The 10,574-nt window shown below is 44.0% G+C and overlaps 1 protein-coding gene across 1 annotated transcript; it reads right to left on the bottom strand.

The window, feature by feature from the left end:
• Nucleotides 1–4,841: 4,841 nt before the first annotated feature.
• LOC111926169 (uncharacterized) lies at nt 4,842–10,066 on the bottom strand. The gene is made up of 7 exons (XM_086878594.1): nt 9,985–10,066; nt 9,459–9,530; nt 9,093–9,227; nt 8,397–8,449; nt 7,837–7,920; nt 7,514–7,606; nt 4,842–6,123 (listed from the first exon to the last, which is right to left on the bottom strand). The coding sequence occupies exons 2-7, from the start codon at nt 9,526–9,528 to the stop codon at nt 6,073–6,075; spliced, it is 486 nt and encodes a 161-aa protein (XP_086734720.1). The 5' UTR covers nt 9,529–9,530; nt 9,985–10,066; the 3' UTR covers nt 4,842–6,072.
• Between the last annotated feature and the right edge of the window lie 508 nt (nt 10,067–10,574).

The raw sequence follows: 10,574 nt of genomic DNA, 5'->3' as shown, positions 1-10,574 counted from the left end.
CATATATACAAAGCATGCATATGTTTAACAAAAGGGAACTTTTTCCCCCACATGAGGTATTACTGAAGAATGAATTGCATTGCTTAGCACATTCTGCACATCAGAAAGACAAGTGGTTCCAAAAGGGGACTGAATTCAGGGGGTTAGGAAGACACACTGCTCTAGATGCAGCTTATAGCACAGGGCTTGAGTTACTCCTTGCCAGAAGCTGTGGACAACCAAATCTGTGTTGTTGCTTACACTGCATCCCCCAGACATTGCTATAGGCCTCTCCCAGAAGGAAAACTACAGTTTGACTGAATGGCCACTCTGATATTCCTGTGTTCTGCTACACCTCCCTGCTAAAGGATACGGTACTGTAGTTTTGCCCAAAAAGCATTCTTGGAAGAACTGGACTGCATCAGTCACAGTCTTTTTGGTTGTGCTCTGCAATAGAGGAAGGGCTATTAGACCTCCCTTAGTTCCACCCACCTGTGCCAGGCAAAGACATCATAATTTCAGTGCCTGCCTTTCCCTGGTACTGCTGTCTGTGTGTGGGCTGTTGGCACAAGGGACCTCTTGTTCCCTTTGCTGGTCAGACAAACTCACGCTGGCTTACATCAGAAAGATGCTCTGCTGGCCCTGAACACTGGGTCTTGGGCTCAGGTCTCCCAGTGACCACCATGTATTTTCTGTGCATTTGCCGCACAAAGATACTCTCAGACTAAGGGAAAATCCTTACCAGATAAGATCTTAAAAAGCACAAGAAAGGTGAGAAAGAGGCCTACAAGAACACACTGTCTACATTGTCACTGGACACTTCATAAGATTATAAATTGTTATAATTGTGGCCAGGATTATCCACAGATTATAGCATTTTACCTCTATACTTTAGCCACAGACACATGTTGTCTTTACCAAATAAATGAAATCTAACTCAGGAACAGAGACACCAAAGTGAGGAAAAAGCTTTTGACATCAGAGTATCTGCTCTCAGAATGTAATTACTATTACATCTGTTTAGTGTTCACAATGGTGTATCCTCAGAGGCCTCCACAGGTCACAGTCCATCTGCAGTACTTTTCCAACCTGATTCTTTCAGGTGTCAAGTTGCCTAAAGCAACAGATTGTACTTAATTTGGTCTGAAGACTATTTAAATAACCAGACATATTATGAAGCAGTGACACTGAAATACTCCTTATGTAGGTGAGTTTTCTTTCTATATTCTGACACTGATATTTAGGAGATGGAAAAGAGCAGAGTGCAGTTTCTGAAGAACTCAGCAGCCCCAGGTAGGGTGGTGCACCTTCCAGGCCCCTGCTGGCTCTCAGCAACCTACTCCCTTTGCATTCAGCTACTGAGAAGTTAAAGGCTTCCTTCTGCCTTTGGCACACAGGCACCAGCAGAAGAGACTGTCCTCAGCACAGCCAAGGGCAAGAAAGGAACAAAGACTGGATTAAATTCATAGGACAGTATTAACACATGTTCCCCATAACCATAATTAGGTATTTGCAGGCTAATTATAGGGTTTCAGACTTTCAGAAAGTGCAAAGCCAATGTCCAAACGTTAAAAAAAAAAAAAAAAAAAAAAAAAAAAAGAAGTGGAATTTCGGTGACATTCCAGCTGGACAGCATTGCCATCTACCGGCAGATATTCCAGCGCCGTCCAAGGGAACAGGCAGCAGCTTCCTAATCAGGCCTCTCCAGACAAATGCAGATTCCTCACACTCATACCACTGTTCTGTCACCTCTAGAGCAGCTCACGAATGGAGAGCAAAGTGAACACAGTGAGAAAGAGGCCCACAAGAACACACTGTCTACATTGTCACTGGACTCTTCATAAAATTATAAATTGTTAAGGTCCTGGCCAGGATCATCCACAGATTGTAGCATTTTACCTCTGTATTTTAGCCTGGTGTCCAGTGCCTGAGAGGAAGAGGGCACCAGTGCCAGCACACTGGCATGGGAGCAGCTGCCATCACAAACACTTTGCCTCTCAGGCTGGGGAGTAATGACATTCTTCACGCTGCTCCAAAGGGCTCTCAAAAGGCTTCCTTAGACCCCTCAGCACCATGTCCTGCTCGTCCCTTAGACAACACTACATGACTCATACTCCTGAAGCACAATTTAAGGCAGGGAGAAAAAATACCTGTTGTCAACAGGCAAATAAATCACAGTCTCTGCACTGGGCAGTTTTGATGATTAATTTTCTCCAGAGGTGGAACTAGGTAGATGGGTGCTTGCCAATAATTTTAAGAAGCAGGTCCTCAAAAACTCATTGCCCTACAGCTTCAAATATAACCAAGTGCAAACTGCAGGATTCTCATGTGTGCCCAGAACCTCATTCCTGCAGGGAAACCTAGTATGACATAAAATTCAGCAGTTCCACAGAGTCCTCAAATGACAGTGGAGGTCCCAACCTTGAGTGTTGAACCAGAACTTTGGAAACTTGTTTCTAAATACACACAGCAAAGACCCACGCAGCAAAGACCATGAGGAGTGTGTTTAACATAGGAAAGGACATCAGAGCTCCACCAGCCATCAAGGGCAAATCACTTCAGCCTCTCTGACCTTGCCTCTTCCCCTGCATGTAGAGCTCATTGTTTTTCCTGCTGCAGAGGATGACTGGGAATGATACATTCCTCCCCAGGTACATCTAAAGAGCATAACCTGCCCAAGTTTCACCACACTGTATATTGAACTGTTACCAAAATGGCAGGCCTTGCTCAGGATGAGACACCTTGGTTCCAGGTACTTCCAAGTCAAAGTGGCATTTATCAATATTTCCTCAGCTTTTCATTTCTGCTACGCTTTTGTGTGGGCAAAAGAGTGAAGTTCAAGCCATCTCTAAAGGAAATGAGTAACAAAGAATTGCACTGCCCACAAAAACGGGCTGGGATACAATACATTAAACAGTACCAAGGAAGACAGGCATGGCAGCAGCAGCTCAGAGAATGTGTCCTTCCGCTCCTTCCCACAACAGTGACTTCTGTTTCTGAAAATTCTGCAGCTAAAAAAGTTCAGTTGAGCTCTGCATGATTCCCACAATGGAAAATTGTGCAGAACACAGAAGGTGAGTATGACAGGGAAGACTGTAACACACACACACACACAAAAGGCAGGTTTCACATCTATATAGAAAGATTCTATTATTCAGCATTGTAGGAAGAACCTAAACTTGCCAGCCAAGTAAGCTTCTGCAGCCCCTGCCTCATCATCTGGCCTCTGCCCCACTCCATGACTTCTGATGGCAGCCGTCTCCCTCCAGCCCTACCTCACACCTTTTCCACAGCTCTGTTGTTCCAGCCTTCACCTTTGCCCATGACATGAACTTTTTGGTAGACCTGGCAGCAAGTCTCTCTATCAGCCATGTGTGTATCAGGTTAACATCCCACGCTCCTTCACAGTTCCCTCATGCAAATTTCTCAACCTGATTTTCACCACATTGTAACTGCTGTAACCTTCTCATCTGGTTCAGTCTGGTGCAACTGCCACTACAGGGATCTGAAACAGTATCAAGAAGCTATGCTTTAGTGAAATGACCCTCTTCCCTGAGGGTGCAAGCATGGAAAATTATTCTGGCTGTAAGGGTCTGTGCTCACTAGGGAGGACTGGAATCTCTTGGCCTTTTCCCAACAGCAGCCTCAAAGACGCTCAGTCCCAAGAAGACGCCCAGGGTCTCAGTGCTTGTGGGGAAAGACGGAGAAGGGAAGGATGCAACATGATTCAAGCCTCTTTAGAAGCCTGAGAATCTACATGGACATGGGTAGAATAGGAGGCTTAGAAAAGCAGCAACTGCTGGGAAGTTTCAGAGAGCGCTTGTAACTGACTGGGCAGGAGAGAATAAAGCAGAATCACTGCCACAGAGTTTAAGCAGCTTGGCTTTCTAGAAGAAATGATAGCTTAGAAATAAATGCTGGCACAGAAATATTTTAAAGCATCACCAAAGCATATCCAGCATGTCAAGAAAAGTAAACAAAAAATTTCTCTGTCCTGAACACAAACTAAAAAAAAGCTTTGTTTTTTAAGAAGGATTAGTTTGACTGATTTTTGTACCATGAAAGACAACTACCAAAACCCGAAAGGAAGAACAGTCCGAATCATCTTACTAAAGGCCCTTTGCCTTTTTCATACTAATGTGGAACAGGGCAGGAATTTTATGATCTTGACCAAGGCAACAAAAAATAATTATTTAAACTAAGCATGAAGCTCCCAACCAATGCAGTTCTTTTCAACTGTGACCTCTGCGTTTCCCATTCCTATTTTCTTTACATCTTCAAAATTTCTACTCCCTACTCCACACCAAGTTTTCCAAAATTAAACTATCTTTACATAAAATATAACCTAGGGAACAGGAAGGATGTTGTCTTCTGAAGTGTGTTTGGGATTAACTGTGTTATGCAAAGTCCAGAGATAAAAGCTGCTTATGTGGGCAAGATGCTTTGACATCACTAGCTAGAAAATACCAAAGTAGCATAAATCAAAACATAATCCCCATGATAAATAAAAGGGGCTTTCTTTTTTGGTTGTTTTTTCCCCCCCAGTAACATTTCAGTACAGTGCTTTCAAAAAAACCGTTTCCATTGCTGGATTAAAAGTCAAGGAAACTCCATTTCTTGCCTATGTTTTTGCAAGTGTTATGTTCATAAGGATGTAAAGAGTTGCTCTGCTGGATCAGGGCTTTAGTCTTTAGAGTTACATCTCTGCAACAACTACAAAATGCTTCAAAACAAAACTAGGGGAAGGAGAAGATTCTAGCATCTTCAGAAGGTTTTGCACATCAAAACAGTTATAAAATCATCCCTTGAGCAATTGTATAAATCTTCAAGTTTACTTCAAAACATCGTAGCAGACACAGACACAGTTTTCCATTTGCTCTTTAATGAACTCCCCCCACTCTGCTGTACACTTGATGTTCTTGTCAAAGTTAACTCCCCTCGAGTCCTTCCTTCAGGCATTCCTAAACTGCAGCCCCTGAGGAGCACCTGATTCACAAGCACCTGATTCAAGTGGAATTCCCACAGCGGGGTTATGTACAAAGGGGCCTGCTGGGTAACCAAGAGTCAAGGTTTGGAAAGAAGGCAGGCACTGAGCAAATTACCACACTGGCACACCCACAAGCTGTGCTGGGCTCCTGATGCCCTGTCTCATCTCACAGTGGACTGTCAACAGACCTGTGAAGTCACTGCCACTGCCTGCCTCAACACCATTCCACAGCTCTTGTCCATCAGACTAAGGTATGTCGATAGGATGTGTCTTGCTGCACTTCAGAGAGAGAAAGATTTGTAACATGGCTCACAGGATCAGAAAAGCAGGCCACAACTCCAGAACTTCTGGTCTAGGAACTGCAACATCAGATATGGAGAGTAAACTATCTGCTATGAGCTGAATAACTGATTCAGATAAACAAAACCAGAGACCTTTCCTGCTTCTATTTTAGGATAAAAATAATTTGTTACCATTATTGCTCTAGAGTATTTTGCTGTTACACTTTCTAATGAGAGAGAGCAATAAACTGTCCAGAGAAACACAGCATCTCAAATTCTGAAACAAAATAACATATTAGTGAATGAACTTTCAAAAAAAAAAAATCATTTATGAAAAAGGATGTTCTATTTACAAAGGTAAATTTGCTCTTTAGGATAAGCATAACCACTACCAGAAAAAAATATACATAAAAGAAACACCTCATCTTTCAAACAGACATTTACAAATACTCTGCTTAAACTACTAGAAAAATTAAGACATTTGAAATCAAGAGTGCATTCTGCATGCAGTTAGGATAGAAATTACATTGCTGGACTTCAGTGTGTCATTTCTTATCATTGTGAACAACACACACTTGGGCTTTTCTGAAACACCACAGACTGGCTATTACCTCAGGATCTTAAAAGGAGGACATGGATCTCCATTAACAAGTTATTAGCTACTCTTTGTTTTGCCATTAAAAAAGGACATTCCAACTTTCTTCTCTGTAGGAGGGTCTGGTCTTGTCCAACTTGGTGTCCTTTTCCCTGAGTTTCCCTTTAGTGATCTGCTAGGATGATGGTTGGCTCGGTACATCTACCAATCCTTGGTGAGCACTCTTCCCGTTACAAGGCAGAGTTCAGAAATTCCAGGAGCTGTGCACGGTTCCGGTCTCTCTGCAGAGCAGACAAGCAGAGGCAGTGGCTGAACAGACCTGTACTCAGGAGCAAGGCCACAGATCCCTGTTTTCTGTGGGGTTTTCACATCCCAAAGCAAGTGCCATTGACACAGCTGGGTCTAACTAGCTACCAGTGAGGCGTGGGTGCCCAGGGGAAGTGCCAGGCAATGGGTACTGGGGAGACAAGCTGTCACTATTCCATGAGACATTTCCTAAGTGGCTCCCTGAGGAGGCTCCAGTGGGTTGTCATCCTGCAGCTCACAGCCTGTCCAGGAGGGAGCTCACAAGCAGAGCAGATGCTCCTCTCTGGTGGCTGAAGCAACTTTCACTGTACCCAGAGTAAGTCCTGTGCTTTGGGAGGTATATTTTTTTCCCTATGCATAAACAGCAGCTTATGCAGCATAACAGAACCCTGAACTTAGGTTCTTTCTTCATGTAAAAGATGGCCCAACCAGTTAATTCCAGCGTTTTTTATAAAAACATTTTTGAATCTTTAAATATTGTAAAGAATGGATGTTGTTCAATTCAGCAAGACCACAGGCATCAATCAAAAAAGGGACCAGCATCAAATATTTGAAATCAAGTATCACAGCAAGCAGATCACTGGAACAGAACTAGCAAACATTTAGCATAATTTAGCACACACTTTGGTGTCACAGAGAGAAGATTATGTGTTTTCAGTCAAATTTAACTCAAAATGCTCAGGACTGCTTTGGTAGCTGTAGAACAAACTACTATGGCTGAACCAGAATCTGCCAAGCTGGATACCTCATAGAAATAACACTTCCAGACCAGCACCAGAGCCCTCTGCAGGTCACCCTAAGGTGTGGAAATTGTTGAAGGGAGAAGGTATTATTTAAGTGCTGAGTCCAAACATCCATAGCAATAGCACACAACACTATTCATGGTATTTGTTTCCCCGGGTATCTCAGCAAAAACATCTGACTGCTCTGAAAAAATGCAGGAGCATGTGGTCCTAATACTACTACTGTGTTTTTTTAAATTCCTCTCTAAATAAAAGCTAGTCTTGCATGTGTTAGAAAAACAGTAGCAATTACCACAACTGATCACAAGAGTCTGAAAGAAGATGAGTGCAATTAACATCAGTACAAGAGAAAGCTACAAACTGGCTAATGATTAGAGGCTGAAATGCTAAGAACCTGCACAAGCATCCTTTGGTTTATATGCTCAAGACTGAGTATTCCAAGCCCCTTCATAACATAAAGCCTGCCAAAAGAATGAATTAAAATTTCTCAGCCACACTAGAAGCTATGCTCGGTTAGCAACTCCTAACTGCAAGACCCACTCTTCTACAAAAACTACTATTAGAAAAATATTAAAAGATACAGTATTTTTTATTAGGGACACTTAGATTACTTATTTCTTACCTCTATATCTTCCTTAGTCTTCTTTATTTTCATCTTAATTTTCTTTCCAGTTATCATGCTGTAGTTTTCATTCTTCTTTTTGTTTTTGAAGAACTGAAATGAGATCACACGTTAAAAAGACATAAGCTTTGTTCTGTACCATTACAAATCCTATGCAAAATTAAAGACAATCATCTTTTATAATTCCGAACTGTCCGCAACAACAGAAGGAGGTTTCTACTGGTTGATGACCAAACCGGTGACGTCATAAACATTTCTATGACAGGAAAGATTAAGTATGTAGGTGAGAAATAAAACAGGGCTTCACAGTCAGACCAGCATACCTTGGAAAGCTGGACAGGTCCTGTTTTCTCTTTCCTTTTCTTCTTTTCTTTCTTTTTCTTCATTTTGTTCTCCTTTTTCCTTTTCTACAATAATAAGACATATGCTGTTATGCTTACAGACTAACAAGGGCAAAAATCCCCAAACCCACAAGGATCTCTCAAGGCCACTCAAGTCAAAAGAGCCACTACTGTTTGCCATTACCACTGCTGGACAACTAGTAGAAAGTAATGCACCACAGCATCCTTGGGACTCCAAGGAACAGAAAATGTCTGATTCCCCATTCTCTGTCTTTTGAAGTAACCCCAATATATAAAATAAATGGAATGGAAAATGGAATAGAAAAATTACAACAGCAAGAATTTACCACTTGCTTCTCTTACTGACTACAAATAATTTATTCTAACAAATTCTATAAAGTTATCAAGATTCCCCACTTCTCTTTTCTTCAGAGACTACTCTAAACTCCAGCTGGAGCAGCAATGACTGGCAAATTATTTCTCTTTTTGTATAATGTCAAGTGTTCATTTATCAGTTCAGCTACCACCACCCTATACAATACCTTTTTGTTGTGCTTTTCTTTTTTCTTCTTCTTTGACTTAGACTTAGGAGAATCTAAAATCAAGGAAAAAAATAAACAAAATAGAACTCTGTAAGTTTAGCATTCTGAAAAAGTAATTTGTTTTACAGATAAGACACAGAGAAATGTGAAGCATATGAAGAAAATACTTTAGTTCAGCTATATATACTGACACAGGTTGAACTAACCCTGAGAAAGAGAACACATTAAATTACTACCACTTACTGGACTAACATGGAAAACTGAAAATAACTGATTTACTGATTCTGCAGATGTGCCAGCTTCACGTGAATCCTCAAAGTTAAACGCTTGAAATGTTAAGACCAAAGTAGGGCTAAATCAAATCCACAACTCTGGTCTAGATAGACTGGTGAAGCAAAAAAAGATCTGTGTTTTGAATATGTAACAAATATATGGTAACAATATAACACTGTTACCATGTAACATACATTTAAATGGCAGTTTCTCTTTTCAAGTAATTCAACTTAACACAAGAACGTTGCACTGTGAGTGAAGTGGCACCTTTACACACAGTAGGAAAGGGTTATGAGAGAAACACCCTGAACAAGCAGCACTGGTATTCTGCGCTGTCACTTTGTGGTGGCTTTGCCACTTTTAAAACAAGCTTTAAATGCTCTCAGGAGTGCTATCAAAACTGGAAAATGTGGAATAGCTTACCTCTACTACTACTGGAAGATGACCTTGACGATGAGTGTGATGAGGAGGAAGAAGTGGATGTACTGCTAGAAGACGATGTGGATGAAACAGATGAGGATCTGCTTCTGCTCCGCTTTCGTTTCCTTTTTTCTTTTCCTTAGGGCAACACAAGGCAACAGTGACAAGCCTGCTAGTAATTGTGGCCTACAGAAATGACTCTTACTAGAATTTAAAGACAATGAACCCCTGTTTTGAGGGGTTGGTTGTGCTTTTGCCCTCTCTTCCAGTGCACCATGGTCTACTGCCATCAGCAAGTGACCGAGCCTGGTTAAGTGGCACAGAGGGTGACACAAACACCACAGAACAGCAAGGGACCACAGCACCTACCTCGGGCTTTCAGCCCTTCTTCTGAGCTTGCACACAGCGTCCTACTTTTTTCATCCTTGCTGTTATCCATATCTAGTCAGAATCAAAAGGACATTAAATGACATCATTTACAAAATACTCTGGGAGGGAGGGGGGGCGCGGAAGTTCAGAAGCAGAGGAAAAGAGCCAGCAGGCCTGAGGGCAGCGTCCAGGAAACACAGGGTGGTTCAGGTTGGAAAGGGCCACAGAAGGTCACCTGCTCCAACCTCCCTGCTCCGGCACGGTCATCCCGGAGCACACGGCACAGGATCACATCCCCCTCCCATGACACCGCACCACACTGCGGAGGGAGAGCACCTCCAGCCTCATCCCTCTGCACCAGGAACGGGAGGCCAGACCCGCGTTTGGGTGCCGCTAGCGCACACGCCAGGGGGGTTTCACCCACACCGACGTGTCGGGCTGTCGCTGGACCACGGATCCCGCCCACGGCCCGGCCCGGCCCAGCCCGGTCCACCCTTCTCCGGCCGCCCCAGGGACCCCGACCCACCCGCGCTGGGGCCGCGGCCGCCCCGGCTCCGCCGCCCCTCGCCCGGCACCGCCCGCGACCCGGAAGGGCTGGGGCTGCCCGCCGCCGCTTCCGGCCCTCCCTCACGGCAGCCGGAGACACACGGCCCGGACACACGGCCGGGAACACGGCCCCGACACACGGCCGGGACACACGGCCCGGACACACGGCCGGGAACACGGCCCGGACACACGGCCCGGACACACGGCCGGGAACACGGCCCCGACACACGGCCCCCTCAGCGCCTTGCGACACGCTGGGCTTTGCCCTGCCGAGCGTCCCCTTCCCCGCTGCGAAATACCGCGTTCCTAAGCACGCCGTAGTCATGGGATACTGGAACAGTTCCTGTTCCTGCTCTGAACCGAAACAAATCCCATCCCTGCCGAGCCCAAACCCGCCCTAACCACAAATTACCGCGGCAGTGCAGCCTCAGACCTCCAGGATATTCACCTGACCTGGCTCAGGATTTACTGAACTTGCTCTGCGCTATCCAAGTGCAAACCAAAACACCCAAGAAGTACACTGATTCCTAATCTAAAGCAGTGTTGGTTTGTTTTTGGTTTTTTTTGGGT

Source organism: Cyanistes caeruleus, chromosome 2, assembly GCF_971803275.1.
Source record: "Cyanistes caeruleus chromosome 2, bCyaCae1.hap1.1, whole genome shotgun sequence".
NCBI lineage: Eukaryota > Metazoa > Chordata > Aves > Passeriformes > Paridae > Cyanistes > Cyanistes caeruleus.
This window is presented reverse-complemented; position numbering and strand designations above follow the sequence as displayed.

Excerpts from the sequence above, each read along its gene's own strand:
- LOC111926169 (XM_086878594.1), bottom strand. The coding sequence starts at position 9,528 with ATGGATAACAGCAAGGATGAAAAAAGTAGGACGCTGTGTGCAAGCTCA. Across the intron at positions 8,450-9,092 it reads ATCTTCCAGTAGTAGTAGAG|ATTCTCCTAAGTCTAAGTCA; the intron begins GTAAGCTATTCC and ends CCTTGATTTTAG. Across the intron at positions 6,124-7,513 it reads AGACTAAGGAAGATATAGAG|AGAGACCGGAACCGTGCACA; the intron begins GTAAGAAATAAG and ends TCTGCTCTGCAG.